Here is a 23,001-nt window from a genome sequence, read left to right as displayed (position 1 = left end):
CTCAAAGTCCTCCTATACATAATGCTTGGCACAGACCTGCAGGGACAGCACTGTAGGGCAGGAGACCCAACCCAGGGGACATAAGTCTGCCTGGGCACTAGGAGGCGGATGATAAAGACAGACATCACCAATCCTAACCATTAACCTTGGCTGCTGACCCTACTGCAGGGTCACAACAGGGGATACCCTGACAACAATGCAGAGAGTTTGTCAGTTACTGACCTACAACTTCCCTGTGACCACAGCAAATGCCAAGCTTTTGCTGGAGCAGCCAGACCACAGGTTCTTCACCCAGCATCATCTTCCACGTCAGGAGTCCTCAAGCTTTGTTGCATCACAACCCACTTCTGACAACACAAATTGCTACTGAACTCCAGGAGGGGGCACCGAAGCCTGAACTCACCCAAGTGCCACTGCCCAGGCAAGGGGGAGGGTAGAGCCCAAAAAGAGTTCAGCCCCAGGCAGGGGGCCTATAACCTGGCTTTAGTCCCCAGAGGTGGGCTTTGGCTTTAGCCGCAGGCCCACACCAGGCCTGGCAAGCCCATGAAGACAGTCCCAGCCCGCAGTGTGAGAACCGCTGAGCCATACAGCAGAAGGTGCTCAAAGCTCTCCCAAAGTCTCTGCAGCAGCTGTCCTTGAGCCTGCGGATATTAACAACAAATGGCTTACTGAGGCCCAGGGGAGTCTCCTGATGCTTGATGGTGGTGGTGGGGGATGGTCTTTCAGACAGAACTAGACACATCTGTCAGCAAACTGGCTTAGCGGACTTGACACGTTCAACCCTATCAATGGCACTTATTATATTTTCTGTGAATTAATTTGGGTAGCTGCTAATAAATTGATCCCTAGAGGCTATCGCCCACACCACAATACATCTCTAGGTGGTCATTAGAAGCAATTAAGCTCCACCAGGAATTCAAATTAGTTGGTAATGAAACAGGGATTCATTCAACTGCTGGATGAAACCAGGTGTGAGCAACAGCAAGGGAGGGAGTGAATAAGGCTACATCTACACTTGCCATAGAAGGTCGACTGCGCTGCGCTGGGTCGACCTTCTTGGGTGCTGTTTTGAGCATGCATGAAATGGAGCGTTCCAGGGTCAATGTTGACCCTGAAAGTCCTTGCAAGCCACTTCCGGTGATCTTCTGCCATGAAGACAGGCACAGAAGTCGACTGCTGCAAAGTCGATTTTTGGTGTGCAACTGGCATACCAAAAATTGCGTACACAGCCATCAACCTTCAAGGTAAGTGCAGACATAGCCTAAGATTGATTTTACTCACTCTGATCAATGAGGCTGGCAAACCATCAAAAGATTTTCTGGAGATTCTACTCTTTGGAAAAGGGAGTGTCCAATCACCACAAATGTGTCGCGGCTCGTGAGTTATACACAGAACATGGGTAAGTCTTCCACCATGCAGGCAAAACTGAGCTTACAGGGAGGTAAGCAGACTCCTACTGTAGATTCAAATCCGATGGCTCCTTTTCCCGGCGAAATTGCACCAGGATACAAAACTTGTTAAAAACAGGTCTGGATTACATCCATAGAGTTGTTACTTCACCTAGGCTCAAAAGCCGGCTGTTTGTCTCCTCTACTGGTGTTTCCAGGATAACTGTATCCCAGAAGTCTTGTACAGGGCAAAGGTTGTAGTTATTTCAAATCCAGGAAAGCAACTGGAAGAGCCTTTCAAGGGTCTCGGGCAGGTCAGATTTAAAAAATCTGTTAGGGATGGTTCTAGGTCCTGGGCTCGAGAACCTCTCGAGGTCCCTTCCAGTTCTATGAGATGCGTGTGTGTATGTAACCCATCCCTCTCCTCTCGCGTCCCCTACAAGCTTACTGAAAGGGCGACTCTGAGGTGCACCAATGAGGTTATTGGAGTACAACTGCCTAAAGACAAGGACAGAGTACCCAAGCACAAAAGTAATTCACTTAACACAAGACTGATGCTTTCAGACAGAGTATAAACAGAGAGGGAAAGGCGAGGCCAGCATTTCCCAAACTAAATTTGGTCACTGTACACTTTTGGGCTTGGAATATATTGACAGAACACATACATGCTGGTCCGGGGAGGGGAGTTTCCATACCAAAAAATTGCTGCACACAATGTTTAAAGGTTGATTTAAAAGTTTAGATGTCTTATTTTGCAAAGAACAAAAAACAACCTGAATGAACAATTAACGTCTTTCTGATAGGAGGGTTTTAGTATCCCTATAATTAAGTACAAAAATTAAATACAAACCCAAAACACCAATTTAAACGGCCAAAAGAAGGATGGTTAGTGCAGTTCTTTTGCCTTTGGGGAGGCGCAGGCTCCTGTGATCTCCTCCCCACCCCTCAGTGACTTCATGAGACTCTTTCAAGCAGAGAGGAACGGCAGGGAGGCCATTGTAATGCTCTCCTAGTAAACGGCTGATTTGCTCATGCGGTGCCAAGGCTGGCAGGGTGCAGAAAAGCCCCTTTTCAGTTTCCTAGGTGGGATCTGTCTCTGACAAAGGCTGCCAGCCTCCGCAGCTGACGCAAATACAAAGTATGAGTGCCATTAACAGCCTTCACTATGTGACACAAAGACCTTCTGGGTTCTGTTGTCTCCTCACCATCAGGAGGCGAGGAGACCAGGGGTACAGGCCTGGGAGCTCGTCCCCAGAAGGCATTCTGACTCCCGCTCAAATTCACACACCTCTGCTTTCCCTCACCTTCAGTTTCCACAGAAATCTCTTACACCGTGACCCCCTAATCACTGAAGGAGTTAATTTTCCTTGTGTAAAATGCTGCCTCAAATCCCCTTTGCTGAGGTCCTTCCCACCCCCATTCCTAGCCTGGGCCATTGCCACTCCCCTCCTTCATGACTTCCCCAGCCCACAGGCAGTGCTGCACAGCTGGCCAGGTGAACTAGGGGAGAGTTCTCTTTCCTCCCAGTACCAGGCACTGGCAATTTCCAGAGGCCAGATACCTGACACATTAAGTCAGCATTCTGATGTGGCGCAGTATGTCTGTGATTTAACAGTCATACCAGGGGAGGGGGTGCAGCTTTCATGGAGACACCCAGCCCTCTGTGGCTTAATCTCCAGTAAAATCTGCTGCACGTCATCTGTCAAGCAGCCCAAAGCTGCCTGTGGGGGAAGTTCAGTAAGAATAAAAGCCCTAAGGCAGTGAGTCTGAAAATAATCTGAGCATCAGCTGGCATTTCTATACAAAGCTCTTGTCACCTCAGGGAACACAAGTACCCTACTAACTTTCTACTGAGTGCACAGGAGACATCACACAGCATTGAAATTCACCCACCTCTGGGGCAGGATGTAGCAGCAGCTTAAACACAGAGCAACACTCCACAATGGCGTTCAGACAGCAGATGAAAATCTCTGGGCTACTGGATTCCTCAACGGTTTTCACAGTGGGGACCAAAATTTAGCAGAGAGCTTGTCTCGCGTACACCAGCCCACTCTCCTCCCTGCTACACCTCCAATTCGCCACCACAGACAATACAAAGTGAGACGAGAGCAGACCTGGTATCGGGGGGTACATGGCTTCCCTCAAAGTTCCCATTGCTCAGTCTTGAATGAGCCCTCAGATCTTTGCAGAATCAGGCCCTTAATGAGACACAACTGCTTCTTCTTATCTGCCATTTGAGCCAAGAGGTGGAGCTGCTAGGACGGGGGGCTCAGGAATACGATGGAGCCAATTGCAGAGAGGTAGATCTCAAGCCCTTCTAGTCTCCATGCCTCCAAAACGGAGATACTGAATGACCACAAGGAGCAGCTGCAGAGGGGGCTGGCTCCTGCCAGTGGTTGTTTTCTGTTTTAAGTTTCAATTCAGTTGATGAACTGCAACAAGTGCCAATGTCTGTGCAAGAAACAGATGCAGCTGCTCCCCTTAAGTCTCAGGGGCTAGCGACAGGAGTGCCATGCGCAGGTGATACACAGAAACCTTTTGCGATCCCTCAGGCTGGTTGTGGTCAGGGTGCTCTCAGTGGTACGGGTCCCCCCCTTTGCTGTGAGAAGAAGGGGCTGGGCACGATCATCTAGACAACCCTTGGTACCAGTTGGTCCGATTCAGAGGGCTCGGAAAGCACACAAGCAGTGACCAATGTCCCCATGGCTCACAGTGCCGAGGGAAGGCTTCTCTGCGGGTGGCACCTCTGGGAAACCCAGCTGTAACCACCAAGACCAACTCTACCACACACCATCATGCCAGCCACCTTCATCAGGAACTCCTCCCTGCTGCTCTACACCTGTGGCTCTCAGCCCTTCTAGACCAGTGGTGTGCAAAGTAGGGGGTGGGCCCCTTCAGGGGGGCAAGAAATTTCGTAAGAGGGCTCCAGCATGATTGGCTGCTGGGTCTCAGGCTCATCCATCTCATTAAAGAGGCTGAAATGTTTGACTGCTTTTATGTATGCATATTCGTACTCATATACCGCTTACTGAAGTTCTTCATTCCATATACTCATTGCCTTACATGTGCCAAAAGATTTTCTTATATCCACATAACTAAACTTTCTTTTGGTTTGGATTACATTAGACAGGTGGTGGGGGGGATGGGGAATGCTATTAGCAGGGACAATAAGTGGAACCCGACATAAAAAAGTTTGTTCACCCCTATTCTAGACCATTGTGCCCCCTGCAGAAGGCTGATTTATCTTGCCTACTCCCAAGTTTCACCTGATTTAAAAACTACTAACTTACAAAAAAATCAAGACACAAAAACTACAAAAGGGTTATGGACTAATTTTGAATCACAGAATTATAAATCAACTGGAACACAAAAATTGTACTTACGTTTATGGGTATAGTACACAGTGCAGCATAAATAAGTAAGCGTCCATGAAATTTTTAGATTGAACTGACTTACCTAGTGCTTTCTATGTAACCCACTGTAAAACAGGCACTTATCTGGAGGAGCAGGAATACCCCTTGGAAGAGCTTGGCATATCCCCTGGTTACACACACCCCTGGTTGAGAACCGATGCGCTAGATCAGTGTTTCTTAAACTATGTTCTGTGGCACACTGGTGTTCTGTGAACAACTCGCAGGTGTGCTGCCAGCGTCTGACACTTTTTTGATACCCTACACTGACGGTATATATTTCCTGTTACTAAAACCAGATACAGTGCCCCATCTTCATTACTATGATACCTGATTAAATTACTTCATTTTGTTTTTGCTTTATATGTTGCTTTTTTGCTGCTGTTTTTTTTTTTTGTGTGTGATGACACTTATTGAAGAAAATTTTCACAGGTGAAATTATTGTTTAGTGCTCTGTGATCTTGGAAAGTTTAAGACACGCTGCTCTAGAAACATTTCCCTGAACTCAGGAACCAGCCTCTCTTGCTAGCTTTATGCAGCCAACGGTCCATGGCTGCAGATGCGGGCTGTCTGCTAAATGTGCAGCACTAGATGCAAAATACTCATGTTAGTTCTGAGATAAAAATACACTTGCTGCAGGATCCTGAGCTACATGATGAGTCAGGCAGATTCATTCCCCCTAATTTGCTGTCATTATATTGAACACGATAACTGGAGATCGCCTTTCTGTCCGTCTCTTCACCCCCTCCCTGCCTCCTACTGTCTCCTTGCCCTTACTCTGTTCCATCTTCCTCCTCTTCCCCAGACCCACTCTAGTGACCTGCTTACATCTCCCCTCCTCTTCTAGCTAGTGTTTGCGATTTCTAGCCTGCGCCACCTAGTAAGGAAGAAGAACATGTTCCTGAGGCTCAATGCAGTACCTGTCTGTCACCAGGAATGGAACTGACAGGAGAGCAGCAGCGTGCATTGCCAGAGCAGAGGCTGCTAACTCACACGCCCTAAGTCGCAGGGCAGGAGTTTTATGGCCCAGGGGCACACTCAGTGGACATCCCTGGCCAAGATCAGTCAGAATCAGGAAATGGGCTACACGACAGAATTATTTCTGATTCTGAACCACAGGGCACCTTATTCGGGGATAAACAACTAGAAACAAGACCCCTCTGCTGACGCTCTATGGTCCCATCTCCTCGTGAACCTTTATATTTTTTTGTGCCACAGGACACCCAAGAACCAAGGGCAAAACATCCAAGCAAGGCTTTTGCTGTCACATGCGATTCAGAAAAAAGTCCTGGTCATTACAAAAAGTTTTCATCCAGACCAGGCTCACCAGCAGCAAGCTCCCATGTGCACAAGCTGCAGACAAGGTCTAGCGGACATTTGGGTGGTGCTGAGCCTGCACTGGCTGGTGCCCAGCGAGCTGCCAGCTGTGCTGCTGGGTGTGCTCTTTTGGCATGGACAGGTTTCTGCCTGCCTACCCAGCTGCCTTCCATGCTGCTGCCAGTACCACCTTGCTCGGGTACTGCTGTCCCTTGGGTACAGCTAATCAGGGTGACCCTGTCGGGCCCTGCCTTTTGGGAGGCCCTGCCTGTGATAAAATCAGGAGGAGGTGGTGGTGAGGTGAGGAAGGTGGGCAAATGCAGCCATAATGAGAATGGGGAGAGGAACGGCAGGTGGCAAAGGGAGAAAAGAAAAGAAATAGCGGATGCCGAACAGCCTCCCCTACCGTTACCAGAACCTCTCCTGCCCCACAACGCCTCCTTGGCCCAAAGGGATGTTTTGCAGCAACAGGAGGTATTGGGGCGAGGGGTAGAACTGGGGAGTTGGCTGGGGTACAGCAGGGGTGTAGCCTGGGGAGAAGAGGTTGAGTGGAGATGCAACCAGAGCAGAGCCCAGGGAACATCCCCGGCGGATTAGAAACTCGGCACCTTTGTTCCAGGTCCCATGCATCCTTGGAAACAGCCCGGTGCGTGAGGTGAGGAGCCCTGCAGCATGCCTGAGTGATTTAAAAGGGTCTGGAGCTTGCAGCAGCAGCCAGGGGTCCTTGGGTCTTTTTAAATTGTCTAGGCCCCTGGGTGTTTGCCTACCATTGGTGGGCCTGCTCCAGACCCTGCTAAGGGCAGGCCAGGTGGCTCTTTTCCCAGCCAACACGGAACTAAGCCCCCTTCCATTTGACAGATTCCTGGTGATCCCACTCTAGCTAAACATAAGAATGCTGATCACTGCCTGACATCACCGCATTACATATGCCCGCCTCAAGTTCTTACAGAGCCTCTCCCAATAAAACTCTGGATTCCCTAGATTTGACCTGACAAGCACCCTCTTCCTTCAAGCTGTGTCTTATAACCACTCTCAGCTGGTGTCTACTCCTTGCTCAGGCAACTTCTTAGCCCTGCCACAGAAATTAGTTTTTGACCTATGAAGCGTCAGCACCAACTCTGTGGGTGCACTAGGGCTACAACAGCCGTGGAAAATAAAAAAAAAGTAATAGCACCCACCAGCAGCTAACTCCCCACTTCCATCCATTGGTGGTCCTGCCAGCTAACTCCTTTCCCTCCCACCAAGTGCTTCCTGCTTACCACAATCCACTAGTTCTGGGAGAGAGGAGAGGGATGGGGCATGCTTAGGAGAGGTGGGGCAGTGGCAGGAGGCGGCAGGGCAGGGGGTTGAGCACTCCACAGGCCTGGAAGAAGCTAGTATCTATGCCATGAAATGTACCATTGTGGGGCTGAGGATCAGTTAGGACTCTTGTAAAGAGACCTTGGAAAGTCCCAGAGCTATCACATAGGGAAATGGGCATCCCACCTCTTTTTCCTGGGATGGGAAAAACAGAGGTTACAGTGGTCTCCCAAGAGCCCCAGAGCACTAAAGGCCAGTGGACACAACAAGACTGGGACACGAGGCCTAGGTTGTATTCCTGCTTCTGCCAATGGCCTGCTGTCAACCCTGAGCAACTCACTTTACCCCCCCGCCCCGCATCAGCTTTCCAATCTGTAAAATGGGGGTTGTGACACAAACCTCCTTCGTAAAGGGCTTCGAGATATACTGATGAAAAGGGCTGGGCGGTATCACTGCCTCCTATGCCCACCTTTTGGATTACACCCGGTGGACCAGGAAGAAGTTGTCCAGCAGATATTCATGTGCTCAGAACAGGGAAGGAAGGGAAAACACTTGGTTCAGCAAACTGAGCTCCCTTCTTGCCCCCAAACTGCGCGGCTACTTTGTCCCAGGAGTCCATTTCAGACATCCAGGATCTCCCCCTCCCACCTCTCCCGTCTAGGCATACGTGTTGGTTCACATAACGCTCTCACTGACACATTTTCATGACGAGCTAGTGAAAAAACACATTTTTTGCTGGCCTGTTGCAACCACGGGCAGCCTAGACTTAACATGACCAGCGAACCAACACCCTCCTACTACTCAAGATAAGGCCGAGAGAGAAGCTGAAGAAACACTGTCCACCCCCTCCAATCACCTCCTGCCACCTCCCCTCTCCAAACACCCACCACCGCACCACCCAGCCCTGCAGACTCTTCTGACAGGCTCCTCCTGCTCTCATGCAGTAAGGGTCTGATTCACAGATGTGCTGGTAAGCCCTGCTGCCTTACCCCGCCCCCCCCAACCCCTGCTGCCAATCCCCCCAGCCCTACACTGCCCCACAGTACTCTGGCCATGTATCTGCACTGGTAAAAGGTGCCTTTTTACACTGAGACAGCTTTTCTATGTCAGAGCCCAGCAGAGGCAGCATGGGTAGCTTTTACCTGGATATAGCCAACTGACATAAATGGCAGGATGTGGGGGGAGTAGGGGTATCACAGTGTTACCTCCGCTAGTCACACAAAAACAAAACCACCTGTGGACTTGTCCCCATTGCAATTTTACACTGAAAGCACCAAAGTCCATCTAAAATCTCACACAAAGTCACTCACGGTTTCCTGGCGAGTACAAGACTAAAAAAACAACAAGTGGAGACACCCCACAGATGTGGGGACAGCAAGATGATGATGGCTGAAGTAATAAACAGCAGTCAGAGCACACAGCCCGCCTACCCATCGCAGAGTAATTTGTAGGCGTCATGGGAGAAGGTAGCTCTGAGACGGGGAACATGGTGGCTTTGTGGTAATTACAGGGAGCTCCCCTTACGGGCAACACAGGAGTAAGTGCAATGGGGCTGGGTTATTGCTCAATGGGCGATTTCTCTGCCTCCACCACTCTACAGGCAAAATATCTAGAGGAAGTAGAGGGTGACAACTCTCTCCACCAGCCTGCACAGGAACTGAACACTTTCAGGGTTCCGTCTGTAGGACAGTGGGAGAGGGAGTCACAAACCAGATGGGAATTTTACTGACCACTGCTTGCTCCCTATCTAGCTGCACAATAATGCCCCTGAAACTCTACCCTCCATCCGCTCCCCTGTACCCTCAAAACACACACAGCCATCCTTACCGTCCCCAGCACATACGCCTGTGAAGAGGCACCAAATATGAACTTTCTAGTGCTCCTCTTCCTTGGTGTCCCACGCACAAGGTGAGACCAAAGAGCAGAGCTTTTCCCACTTCCCATGGCTATTCACCAACCCCAGGTGGTACTGTTCAGACACTGCCCTTTGCCTCAGCTTCTCAGCACGCTCCCTCCCTTATCATACCTGGTCTTTTCACCACCCTGACTGCAGCCCAGGGCAATTTCTCTGCCTGTTTAAAGGATCTCATTCAACTTAGTCCCCACATTTAAGTTTGTAAAATTAAAAGTTTGTCAACCTTAAGACCAATGAAAATGTTTTAGTACAGTATTTGATAATTTTTAAAACAAAATCCAAAAAAAAAAAGTTTTCTATGAATTGAAACGATTTTCTGTTGTGTTTGCAACACCGCTATTGCAGCTTTGAGCTGGTGTATGAGATCCAGAAAGTAAAAATGACTCATCCAGGTCCACAGTCCAAGTGGAATGAAGTAGGGTTACCATATAAAAATGAGGAGACTCAGGTGAGGGAACGTATCTATACCAGTATCTACCAACTCACATTGTATTCACGTGTTATATAAACTCCCTGGAGGGGTGTCCTATTTTTTTGAAAGGTTAAATATGGTAACCTTCAATGAAGTGCAAAAACTGAGCAGGCAGCAAGAGTTGGGCAGTGGGAGGAAGGTGGCCATTTGGCTTCTGTTTTAATCATTGAGGGCAGTGGTTTTCAACCTGTAGTCTGGGAACCTCTGCAGACTATATCTAAGATTTCCACAGGCATCTGCACCTGCATCTGAAATTTTGCAGGGGTCCACAAAAGAAAAAAGGTTGAAAACCACAGTCTTAGGGGTTACTGGAGATTCAGGGAGAGCAGAACATTAGCGCTTCTTAGCTACCAAAATGCCCCTTACAGAATTCCATGCCTAGAAGCAAAGAAAAGCCTGGTGAGAGTTAGACTGGCTTCCTCTGCACGTTGGGTGCACTGAGACACCCAAGATGCAGCGTGTAAGGAAGCAGAACTGGACCGGAGCTGATGTTTGGAAGCAGACATCAGTTCCGTGCCTCGGTCGTCCCATCTTACGGTAGTATGTAGAGCGCTGTGGCTCACACACTGGGCTTTCAACAGACGCGAACCAAGGGACAGGCTGTTTACACACAGTTTGTCCGACAGCCCAGCTGTTTGATTTACAGCTCGTGGGCTGAGCTCCAGAGTTTTCCCCCAGTCACACGGGAGCAAGAGGGAGAAATTCCTGGCAGGATTCCATCTGCAGAGCTGTTTGTGTCATTATGACAACTGCCTAGTATGGATGCAATGAAACCAGGATAAGGGGCTCAGAGCAGTATAGCTTTGCCCAGAACGTTATAGCTGTACAAAGGCCATGTACGCACAACTAAGTGCTTCCCACAGGGGAATCTGGATAGATTAGCTGAAAGCACACAGGAAATGCTGTAGAGCCCTCCTCACCCAGCCATCAGCTCCTGGACAGCTGAAAACACAGAGACCCACACAAAAGCAATCGATCCCTGTGACTTGGTGTAGGGACAGGCCCTGCTACAGCTCCCAACAGAACCACCGTGCAAGGGAATGGCTCAAGTATGCCAGAAAGAAGGGAGCTCCAGAGAGCCCAGGCGTCCTTGTCCCGTACTCCCAAACTACTGGAGGATGAATTCCCAGTAACATTATCAGCCCTCAGGGCAGGGGATTTTTCCTGCCAACGAGAGCCCTTGGCTGAAGAGAATGACTTTCACTTTGTTACTTCCTGAACCCCATGAGCGTGCTGACTGCACACAGGCAGATCCCGCAATGGAGACTAGTCCCAGAGGATATGCCCCCTGCGTTCCCTCCCAGAGATCAGTACACACTTGTACACAGCAGAGTGGCATTGTGACAAAGCTGCAGGCACACCAGAGGCTTCGGCTCCAAGACCCTCCACCTCAACATTCAGCAAACTTTGGTAGCACAACAGAGCAGCGCTGACCTACTCCACGCCCTGGGAAATTTAGCTCAAGTGTCCTCTCAGACTATACCCACCAAGCCAGTTATTCACCCCCTTCCCCAAAGCCCTCACTTCCTCCCACTTCTCCCCACCACCACGCAGACCAGAGACATGACACCAGGGGAGAAGAAGAAAGGGAATGGGAGGGAAAAGCCCTTGTGACCTGATCCGAGGCAGAGGAGCCGAGTTGCTGCAGGTGAAGAGCTGACGGCAGAAGCACACTAGGAGCAGAGCCAGCCCTGCTGCACAGATTAAGTCCTAGTTTGGAGTGCGAGGGCTCTGTTTATCCCTCTGCCTCCTCCCCACGTTGCAAACCGTGACAGCGTTTGTTAAAATAACTGACTGTACACTTCCTCTTCAAGCAGCCCCGAAGGCACGCTCTCCGGGGGAGGCGGGGGAAAGAGATTCTCACTGACTTGCAACCAGAGTTCCCTGTAAGCTGACCACTTAGGGGCCACCCAGGAGAGATTCAAGTGCCGCACAGCTGATTAACAAAATCGCCCACAGCCGGCAGCGTGGGCTTCTATGGTGGCGCACAGCTGCACATAACAAAATTTATTATGCCCATGGATGAAAAAAAAATTAGAGGGCCCAGTGCTAACAGTTGTCAGACATCCCAAGGCCCCCCAGCACACACGCCTGAGTGCAAGGGTACCTGACTGGCCTGACACACCCAAGCCTAAGAGAATGATCTCTCAGAGCTCTGTCTGAGGTGGGGACAATCCGCCCGGGACAGGACTGCACCATGTGTTCAAGGTGCCCCCAATCTACGCCCACTGTCATGAGTGTCTATTCCTGCCCCAATGGCAGGCCGCCATGTGTTCCAAGCATCCCCCGCAAACACACAGAAAGAATACAGATAGCCCACTACCAACTTGGAGAACTGTCCTCATTTCCTCAGCAGCCCCTCAGCTCTCCCTCCCATGTGACCACACCATTCAGCCCAGGCACTGTCACGCTCCTAGCCAGTCACTCCAGTAAATGTCACCCTCCCAGCTGATTTCCTTCCTTTTGTTTACAGCTTCTCTAGTTAAACAGACAATCACATTGGCTCCCCCTTATAAGCATGCTCCATTCATGGCGAGGGACGCCACCCAGGGCACACAGTGACTGTGCTGCCTTCCCTGTGTGCAGTGAACTGTTGTTGCAGTCAGGTATTATTTCACTGGGTAATCCCAACACCCCTCAGGCATCACCCTGGGCCAGAGGCTGGCTGAGGGCAGGGAACTCCTGTTGCACAGTCCCTGTGCGGCCTCCCTGCAGCAACACAGTGAAGGGCACACGCCCTGTACATTCCTCTCACACACTGCCCGCTTTTGCAACTACATTTGTACAAGGGACAAGAGTTTCTTCTGGAGCCCTGGCAGGATAGTGGTGCAGTGAGAGTGGTTTCCTGCTCGCTTGGGATTTAATATATTTTAAAAATAAGTAGTAAATTCAGTGCTACAAGAAAGTGCTGAACTGGCAGTCCTGGACACTGAGACTTCTGTTTTACCACAGTTCAAGTACAGCACGCTGCATTCCTACCTGGGGACCTACCCCGGCCTGTTGTGGCAAGCGGTCTCACGGCTTATTCAGTTCTCAGCCTCCCTGAGCTTCAGCCTCTTAGTTCTCAGCCAACTGGGCCCTATCAAATTCACAGCCATGCCAAAACTGTGAAATCTGGTGTGCTCTCATGAAATCTGGCCTTCTGCGGGCTTTAACCCCATCCTACACAGATTTCATAGGGGAAAACCAGTATTTATCAAATTAGGGTCCTGACCCAAAAGGGAGTGCAAGGGCTCACAAGGTTATTTTAAAAGAGTAGCAATACCATGACACTTATTTCTGAACTGTCTTCAGAGGGGGGCAGCTGGAGATTGGTGGTTGTAATGTTGGCCAGCTGCTCAGCTCTGAAGGTAGCACCCCGCCAGCAGCACCGCAGAAGTAAGGGTGGCAATCCCAAACCCACGCTGCCCTTTCTTCTGTACTACTGCTTTCAGAGCTGGGTACCCACAGAGTGGCAGCTGTTCAGGTCCCATCCCTGCAGGCAGCAGTGCAGAAGTAAAGGTGGAAACGCCATCCCATGCTATCCTTACTTCTGCACTGCTGCCTTCAAAGCTCAGTTCCTGCCCAGCAGCTGCTGCTCTCCAGTTGCCCAGCTTCAACAGCAATCCAGCAGCAGCACAAAAGGTTAGCAATACCACAATCCCCCCTATAAGAACCTTGCAATCCCTACACAACTCCTTTTTGGGGGGTCAGGACCCTACAGGAACCCCTACAGTGAAACTTGAGACTTAAAAATGGTAAATTTCAAGATTTTAGCTATTTAAAATCCTATGACCACGAAATTGAGCTAAATGGACCCTGAATTTGGTAGGCCTTATTTCTCAGCAAGGAGGAAACGAGTGTCCAGGCTAGGGGTGGTAAGTGTGCTGAGGATACCAGCCCACTAGGATCTGTACTGAGGCCCATCGAATCACTTGAGGCAGCAGCTAAGGAACAAGTATTGGATGGTGACAGCCTACGGTCACTGCTGACGCATGCTAGACAAGAACCAGCAACCTAGAGGCAAAAGGCTCCATATGTATCCTATTATTGAAATTTTGTGCTCTCTCCCTGCCTCAAGTTTTTTCATGGTGTCCTCTGCCAAAGCTCCCTCTGTTTTTCTGGGCATACGCGGAATATTCTGTTTCATGCACTAAGGCATGGGCAGATGTGTGCTGCCAACAGAACAGATGCTGCCAGCCGTGGGTGGCTGCGGTCGCTCTGTTAATTAGCTAGGTGGCACCTGAATCTCTCCTGGGTGCCCAGCCACATGCTCAGCTTACAGGGAACTCTGCTCTCTACCCACAGGGATCCCTTGCAGTTCTCACCTGATCAGCCAGCAGAGGTGTTGCTGACATACATGAGAAATCGGTCTGCAAGGGAAGGGGCCATTTCAAGTCACTTTGCAGAGCCGAGTGGTACTGAAGACTCACTCTTCCTACGACACACAAGAAATGAGTCAGTGGTTACTGTTATTTAAGACAAAACCACTCGCAATGAGAGGCTCATAAAATGCCCACAGCTGATTGGAGTCAATGTACAATCCCGTTGTTGAGACCTCAGCCTCTCTCACCTTGCCTCCTTTGACGGTTGGGCCCCTCACTTCACCCAGTCCCCTCTAAAATAGACAGAGCCCTTTGCCTTTGTTTGAGCAGCACTCAGCCCGCTTTGGGGGCTGGTGAAGACTACAGCAAATTCATAATAACCAAATGTCAAAGGTGCTTTCTGCCAGAGCAGCAGTGTCAAGCACAGGGCCAGCTGCTTTGCTACTGATGGGTATCTAGAAAGCAGCTCACAGGAAACCGTTAACCAGAGGAGAGCCAGGCCCCAAAGGCTGTGCAGCAGCTACCATTACATGTAGCTATATATCCTGACAAGATCTTTGTGAATGCAAAGGCAACAACCCCCTTAGTAAAGCAGCAGCAGGAGCTGCTGGTAGGACAAGAATGTAGCAAATCTTGATCCTTGAAGTGAGTACAGAACTACTGCTTCTGCAGGAAATGCAGCTGTTTTCAATCCTGGATTTGTTTTGCTGGCCCGGAAGGGAAACAGAGTCATGCAGATGCTCAAGAGGAGGCAGCAGGAAACAGTGCTCCCTCTCCAGTAAAGCCCAGCTCACACACAAGGGAGGAACTGTTCTTCCTCCTACTCCCTGCATAAAACACACTTACATTTCCCCTTCTGATTCCAAAAGGCATCCGCAGAGAGCAGGCCTTCTCAGACACACTGTGCGCCTCGCTCACAACAGCATCCCTTTTCCTGCCCGCTCACCCTGACTCCATTTCAAGCTCATAGTCATTTGCTGATCCAAGCACTTGTCCCTTCTAGCTCTGAACACCCCCCATTACCTCTGCCTGTTGCTCCAAAGGAGCCTAGCAGGCCTGCAAAGGGTCTGCCTGAGCTCAGGATTTGCAGAGGGTTGTAATTTCTGGGGCATGCAGGTGCGCCCTCTGCACTCCCAGCGTTATTGGGCTGCTGGCTGTACCAAGCACAGGTGTGACACTGAAAAGAAGGGGCAGAAATTGAAGCTGGGCTGCCTTCCAGTGGTTCTAGGACCATCATCGTCCTCCAGATTCATGTAGTGGATGGGGGAATGACCTATTTAAGATGTATTTGGCCTCTATTATTCTCAAGTATCAGTGAGATGCCAGCGCAGGGTGGTTGGGAGCAGCAGCACAGATCATTCTAGGTCTCCAGAGTAGTCAGTGACATTCACCCTGCAGAGATCAGCCAGAGGCATTTGTGTCCTCCTGACACACACTGCATCTCCAGGTCCAGCTGCCCTGAAGGCTTCTGGAGAGAAGAGGCTCCCTTTGACATCAATTCCTGTATCTCAACTCTGTCACCAGCAGACTTTTTTGGCTTCGCAGGAGCGAAACATGAAAGTTAAAATACCATCACCCCAGAAAGGGGTACTCAGCTCCCCGGGGGACGGGAAGCTCTTCATAACGCTGAGTCAAGAACAAGCAGAACTCCACTTCCTCAGAGCCAGGAAAAGGCACAGTAGCCAAAGGCCACTCCATGGACCTATCTAGTCCTCCGAAGTCCCTTCTGTCAGGACACTCAAAGGCCAGTGTAGAATAAACTGAGGGTCTTGTTCAATTCCCAGTGCCTGGATGGCAATCACAGCACAGTGTGCGCAGACTGAACTGGCCACAGAGACTGAATGCTCCTCTCTTCCCAAACGGGCTGGTGTCCCCGTACCAGTGCATGTCCAAAGGAAAGAAAAAACTGACAATGCAAGCTCCTTCTGAAGCCCACATACATCAGACTAACCCCCATGTAGCGGGGATGGGGAAACTAAAGGGCTCTGTTACTTTCTATGTTGCTGTCACCAGTTTCAGTCTGATACACTCAAGCAGAAACCACAGCTCTCAGCAGTGATCCTCCAGACGACTGTACTCCCTGCACCACCATCCCACAGATCTGACTCAAGCTTTCAAACAACTGAGCTTGGGCTCCCTTCTGGGAAATGCACCTGCAACGGCAGAGCCAGCAGCAGTTCCTGCAGCTGCCCAACCAGCTAGCAAAGCGCACAGTGAAGAGAAAAAGAGAGGACTTGGAGGGCCAGAAATCAGCAATACTTCTGAAAAAAATCAGGCCCCAAGTCATGTAGGAAGTCCATGGCAGAGCCAGAAACAAAACCTAGATTTCCTGGGCCCCAGTCCCATGCTTTAACCACAAGCCCTAGCAAAGCTTGGTCCATGCCCAGGAGGAGCGTTTCCGTCCTAGTTAACATAACGCTGGACATTATTGTGTGTGCGCGTGCGCGTGTCTAATCTGGTTTTTAATCTTTGGCGTCACTGATAACTTAGGACAGTGAATTCAGCAGGCAGAACATGCATTGTGTAAGTACGAATTCCTTTTAGCAATTTTAAATTCACTGTCTTTCACAGAAAGTCCACGTCTTATTGTGCTATGAGAAGGAGTAAGTAGGAATGATTTCTCTTCTCCAGACCATTCATTAGTCTGTGTACTTCTGTCATGTCCCCACTTCTCTCTCTGTTTTAACGTGTAGACAAAACCTGGTAAGTCTGAAGTACAAATGCAGCCGTGGTTTAACACGGCAGAATGGTCATGGTTAGAGAGCTGGGAGAGCTCTCCCAGTGCTGTAGGTAAGCCACCTCCACAAGGGGAGTAGCTAACAGTAATGGGAGGTTACTTAGTACTGTCCACACAGGCACATCACAGCACTGTAACTTCCTGTGCTCCAGGAAGAAGGGAAGGGGTGTTCACATCTCTGAATAAGAAAGTCACAGGGCAGTAACTTGCCAGTGTAGACAAGCCCTTGTGCTCGGTCTCTCTTCTCATGAAAGTCTCTCTAGGTCACCAATGTTTTCCACAGACAGTCAGTCTTCTCCAGCCTGTCTTTGGCTGTGCTGCCTTTCGGAGGACAAAATTCCAGAGAGTCCCAAGCCAGGAGGTACCTTCTTTGTAGAACGGCATAATCCTCTCTCCTGTCCCTTTACACAGCTGTGCTCTCTGCTGCAAGCTAGCAACCCTGGGCTTCCCTGTCTGGTCCCAGGCCCTGAGATGCTGCATCACGCACCATGGAAAAAGACCCTCGGCCACTGGCTAGGCTGTTGCCTACTGCCTGTGGACACTGCCTTTGTCAACTGCAAGATAACTGCTACTGCCCCCATACTGCTGCCTTTGCCCGCTCCCTTCCAGCATTGTAGGGAAACCTTGGGAGCTCTAACACTGGAGAGCAATCCACACACCAGACATCAGGGTCTCAACAACTAGTTATCCCCGCCGTCTGATCTGACTTTTTTTTCCCTGTTTTGATAAGTACTGTTGATACTGGGCCGTTTCCACCTTGCTGAATAGACCTTGTCAGCTCTGGCCCTCCCCCTTTACTGGGACCCCACTCTTTAAATACCCCTCTGAAACCACCCCCCCCCCACCTCATGCATCTGATGAAGCGGGTCTTTGCCCACGAAAGCTCATGCTCCAAAATATCTGTTGGTCTATAAGGTGCCACAAGACTTCTTGTTGTTCTCGAAGCTACAGACTAACACAGCTGCCTTTCTGATACTTAACAACTAGGTGGATATTGCAGGCAGGGGCACTAAAGAGTTAACATACACACTAATGGGACCCAAGCATCTGCAGAAGCAAACTAATGGCTTCCTTTGGCTATATACTTGCCCCTGAGGGGGCAGGCCGGATGTGTCGGGGAATGGGACCAGAGCTAATAGACAAATGCTATTGATTTCACTCATTCCACTCCATGCCAGAACTAAATAACGCCAGTATGCAGACTCTGCTGAGCCTCCTCTCGGAGCCATTTAAAAAGCTTAATCTGCCTCTCTAACTGGGCTAAAGTGAGTATGTGTCAAATGTTTTAAGGAGCAAATTTCAAAGGAAGCAGCTGACTTGGGAGAAACCTGGGGCAGAACCTGGAGCAAGAGATGAAAGGACAACGAGTTGGCTTGACTTTTGTTTGTGTGTGTTGATTTCACTGTATACACACAAGCTGCCAAAAACATTTCCAACCAATAATAATCAAAATATATAGAGGCAAGAAGTGTTACAGACGATCTTAGCATAGTTTGATTTAAGGCTAAAGTTTGGACATGCTGTGGATAGCACGTTTTAACAGTAGTACAGATTTAACGTTTTGAACTTAACATCTACTATCACCACATAATTACTACCTGACACTCCCCACCCATCACGTGACCCTCTACAGCATCCCATAAACATCAATGTCGTCCATCAAAATTATGAAGTCAAATCAAATTTTCCACGCCTAATAACAGGACAACAAGCTGAGCTCTGGAGAAATGTTCCAAGAGCAAGATGGATGAGGCTGGGCAGTCGTCTCCTGGTGGGAGTCCCATCACTGGCAGGGGATGGGAAATCTAGGCTGGACAAAGCACCAGAAAAACTGTGCTGTTGCAGTAACGCTCCTCTGAGCCCAGGAGAGCTCTCCTCCAACTCAAATGCCACAAAGAACACAACACAGAAGAGCGCCCACGCCCTCTGGCTTTTAAGCTGCAGCACTTCTACTTCCTTCCAAACCTCTTCACTCCACCTCACACAGATTTGGGGCTCACCCCACTGTCCCCCAGGATGTCCCAGCCACACTACCTCCACCCAAAAGACTGCCAAGAAGCTGCAGACTGAGCAGAGGACTGCTTGCATCTCTGCCTGATCTGGTGTCTCCCAAAGGAGGGACACTGGCTGGGCAACCACAAAGGCATGTGGACTGGAAGGCACTGCTCACCACTAACCTGCCTGCTCACCATGGAAAGCACTGAGGAAAGAGCATGAAATATGGAGACACAGGGGTTATTGTGTACTGGTGGTGGCACAACCACAAAAAAAAACAGAAACAAGGAAACAAAGATCATCAGAGCAGGCATTACACATGCCGGGACCCCCACGTTTCACCTCACTTAAAGACTACTTGCTTTCAAAATCAGACATAAAAACACCAGAAGTATCACAGCCCATGATTACTGAAATATTGCTGTCTCAGTTTTGCCACATAATTACAGAATAAGTCAATTGAAATATAAACATTGTACTTACATTTTAGTGTACAGTCTATAGAGCAGGATAAATAAGTCATTGGATACAATTTTAGTTCACACTGACTTTACTAGTGTTTTCATGCAGTCTATTGTAAAACGAGACAAATACCTAATGTGCTGAGATACCCCTTGGAAGATCTGGTTAAAAGCACTGGTTTAAATCATCTACTGGTCTTGGATGTTTATAGATCGCCAGCTGGCTTGGTTCTAGGCACTACAGAATCAGACATCTAGGACTATTAGGAAAGGGTGTGTTGAGTAAAGCCACCAACTGCCTCCCTGCCCCCCCACCTCTAGAGTCAGCAGGAGAAATGCTCACGGACCTAAACTTCATGGAACAGAACAACCAGAGCAAGGCTGCCACATAAGCAGATTAAAGTCCAGTACAGAATGGTGTCCTCTGGGACAAGGTTAGTGACACACAAGCGGGGCAGGCAGCCCCTAGTCCTCAGTGGCCTTGTTTAGGGCAGACACGAGAGGTTAGGTGAGAGACAGGCAGGAGGGCAGAGAGCTCTCAATCAGTGATGTTGCTGCAGCTGCCAAAACTACACAGCTTGGGCAAGCTAATAAAAATGCCACATACTTATACACGGCTGGCCTGTGCTTTATCCTCCTGGATTCCCAACGGCTTGGCTGGCTGACATGGAGGCAAGGGAGGACGCCTTTGTGGGGCAGGTACAGTCTAGGGACACAAAGAGAGTGGTCAGCAAGCTCTGCATTCCCCCCTTCTGTCAGCACCATGCCATGCGCGCCTTCCCCACCCTCCCTGACGGCTACCTTGCCCTGTCACCCCCAACCACGACAACTAGCACTCTCAGGCCCCCGCTTGATTGCACCCCACCCAGTGCCTGCACCACCACTCCTGGGAAGTTGTTGTTTTGGGGAAGCTCGATGGGGAGGTGATATGAGATGATCGCACTAGTGTCTTCTTGCCTTGGAGCCTATGAGTCATTCCAGCAGCACATACCTTGGCTGTTACACCACATTACTCAGTTCACTTTAGTAACTGTGACAAGCTACACCAGGGTGGAAAGGGAAAGGCCCCCCGTTTCCATTTGAGAGCCAGCAAAGACCAAACAGCATTCGGGCCACTGCTGCCATCAGGCAGGACTATCTAGAAAATTTGCCCTGAATGAGATCCCATAGCCGCTGGCCCAGGGGGACAGGATATCCTTCAGCTCACACATCTACTTAATTCATGCACCCCTGAAAACACTGTGGGGACTTCAGGAACAGGGGAGGGGGAGGCGGAGGAGGAGAGGAATTAGACCGTATCTCTTCGACATCCTCTTCCATTGCTTCACTGCACCTGCAGGCTGAGCTGACAAAAAGGACAGACACAGATGACTTTCACCACCAGGTGGCAGCACTGCCCTCCAGGCCGCCAGGGCAGAGATCTGCGTCAATGTGCTTCAAACTGCCTCCAGTGTGTGACCCAGATAGTGGTCAGGCGGAGGGAGGAGACTCAGGTGGTTGATCTACCAGCAGGCTCCCCACCCATTGCACCACACCGGTTCCTGTCCCTCAGCAGCCCTCACTCCAGCGCCTTGGAGGCCAGTCACCGCTATTGATTTGAATTTCAAATACATGATGCAGGCACCTGACAAACTTTGCATGACCCAGAAGGAAGCCTGGTTTAGTCAGGAAAGCAGGGACGCAGACGCCCGCAGCCCCGGTTCCATCAGGGCTCATCCAGACCTCAGGAAAAGCCGTTGCACTTCCACTCAAGCAAAGGGGCAGTGGGAAAGGCATCCTGAGCCTCTGGTGAGCAGTTCAAACCCGAACCCAAAAGCAACCTGCCTCCCAAGTGAGTCAGTCATTCCAAATCCCTCTTAGCCTTAGACATGCTGCTGCCTGCTCCCCACAGTATTCAAATGACAGGCAAAGTTGCCAGGCAGGTGATGGCTTCACATAAGGCACCTATACAAATGGGTCCTTGCTGGCAGCCTCAGCCAAGGAGCGGGACATCTTCCTGCCCTTTTCACTTTCCCAGGGCAGCGAGCAGGGCAGAGACCGGTGTTCTCTGTAAGGTGAGCACTTGGGGGGCCATCCAGAAGAGATTCAGGGGCTGCCCCGCTAATAAGCAAAGTGCCCACAGCCAGCAGCACATGCTTCTATTTGTGGTGCGCACAAAATTTATTCACACATGAATGGAAAATAATCAGAGGAAACATGGGCAGGGATGAGGCGTACACACAGAACACAAGTCACCCATGAATGACAGCCAACAAGCAGTCCTGTGGCATCGATAGAGTAACAGATATTTTGGAGCATGAGCTTTCGTGGGCAAAGACCTGCTTCGTCAGATGCATGACAGCGTTTGTGAAAAGCCCTTCCAACTGTAATTCCCTTGCCGCTCCCCCACTCGTATATCACACAGGCCATGCAGTGACACATCGCAGCTTCTCTCACAGGCAACCCAGAAGCCTTCTCTGCAGGGCACCACCAGCTTCTAGAGCCAGCATGCCTCTCTCACTGATCTGATAACCGCATGATCACCTACATAATGGCGCTATGCTCTGGTAACCATGCCCCCTACTGAAGGGATGCGGGGGACACTCACGGGGAAGGCTGCACAAAGGAGCATGTGCTACATGCACCTAGAACACCTTGGACAGCAAGGCAGGCTGGGTGTGTTTGCTGAGGGACAGGGATTACTGCAGTTGTAAGAACTACCTGGGCACCTAGGTAGGTAGAAAAGCAGACGGATTTATAAGTGGAGTTGAGAAGGTCTACAGGAGCTGAGACACCTGCAGTGGTGTATTTGCTAGCATCTGGAACAACCATAAGAAACCAGTCCAGCAAGGGGGTCCGAGGTTCTCATCCAAACTCTGCTGTGCCCTACATGGGGTTCAGCTACTGAATCACAGAGGATCAACAGGACACTGGATCTCGTCTCTTTGATTAGGAACTAGATGAGAGGGGGCTACTCTGTCAATGCCCCTCAAAGCACCAGAGAGATCCTGCTTCAGTGCTCAGAGGAAGTCATTGAACGGTCCCACGTTGGTGGAGCAGCCCCTTCATCCTGCCATCTGTCAGTCCCTAAGGGGAGCAAAACCACTGGGGAACTTCCCAGGTTTTAACGCAGTCCGCTGGCTGCTGAGTGCCCGCAGCAGTGCCCAGGGGTGTGATGTGCTTTTTAAGGTGACCCCAGGTTTTGCAGTAAGAGGCTTACAGCAGATTCAGGGCAGCTCGAGGCACTGGTCATTGATGGCACTGACTAGAAGATACATATAATCTGATTGAGAGAACTTTCACACAGAGCACCCAGCACTTTCCCCTTTCGCTGAGGGCTACCTGGGAAAGGTGGGTCCTAACCAGCACCAACACAGACCTCTGCTCCTTGAGTGCTTCAGGGTCTGTTGAGCTCAAGTTTCTTCACCCTACCACTGCAGCCAGGTAAGCTCCTCTGAGTGGAGAGAATTCAGCATCAGGCTCCCCTGGGCTCCTGACCCCAGAGGTCAGGAAAGAGAGGGGGAAGAAAATGTGACCTAAGGGAATCGTGCCCCCCTCCCCCGCCGCAGGAAGATGCCAAAAGCTGCAGCATCAGCTCTACTGGATGCACATGGTTGAACTGCACCTGGGCCGTCCGTCACACCAGCGCTCCAGCAGTGGGTGAGCAACAGGCTGTTTGTGGCACCAGCACTTCCTGTGGAGTCAAGCTGCACCACAGTAGGGG

At 50.2% G+C, this 23,001-nt stretch overlaps 1 protein-coding gene across 7 annotated transcripts in view; it reads right to left on the bottom strand.

Annotated features, from left to right (window-relative positions):
• Positions 1 to 23,001, bottom strand: part of DGKZ (diacylglycerol kinase zeta) — an 89,017-nt gene that overhangs the window by 53,403 nt on the left and 12,613 nt on the right. For 4 of the 7 annotated variants that reach the window (XM_074997571.1, XM_074997572.1, XM_074997573.1 and 1 more), the window contains exon 1: positions 11,417 to 11,540. The exons of 2 other annotated variants lie outside the window; for them this stretch is intronic. Coding sequence is in view for 1 of the 5 variants with exons in the window: in XM_074997575.1 (XP_074853676.1) it covers positions 19,906 to 20,004 (99 nt within the window). In the remaining 4 variants the exon portion in view is untranslated. Of the gene's footprint in view, positions 1 to 11,416; positions 11,541 to 19,905; positions 20,005 to 23,001 lie in introns of those variants that run through there. One more of the 7 variants, XM_074997575.1, reaches the window with a different exon arrangement.

Source organism: Carettochelys insculpta, chromosome 6 (genome assembly GCF_033958435.1).
Source record: "Carettochelys insculpta isolate YL-2023 chromosome 6, ASM3395843v1, whole genome shotgun sequence".
NCBI classification, from domain to species: Eukaryota; Metazoa; Chordata; order Testudines; family Carettochelyidae; genus Carettochelys; species Carettochelys insculpta.
This window is presented reverse-complemented; position numbering and strand designations above follow the sequence as displayed.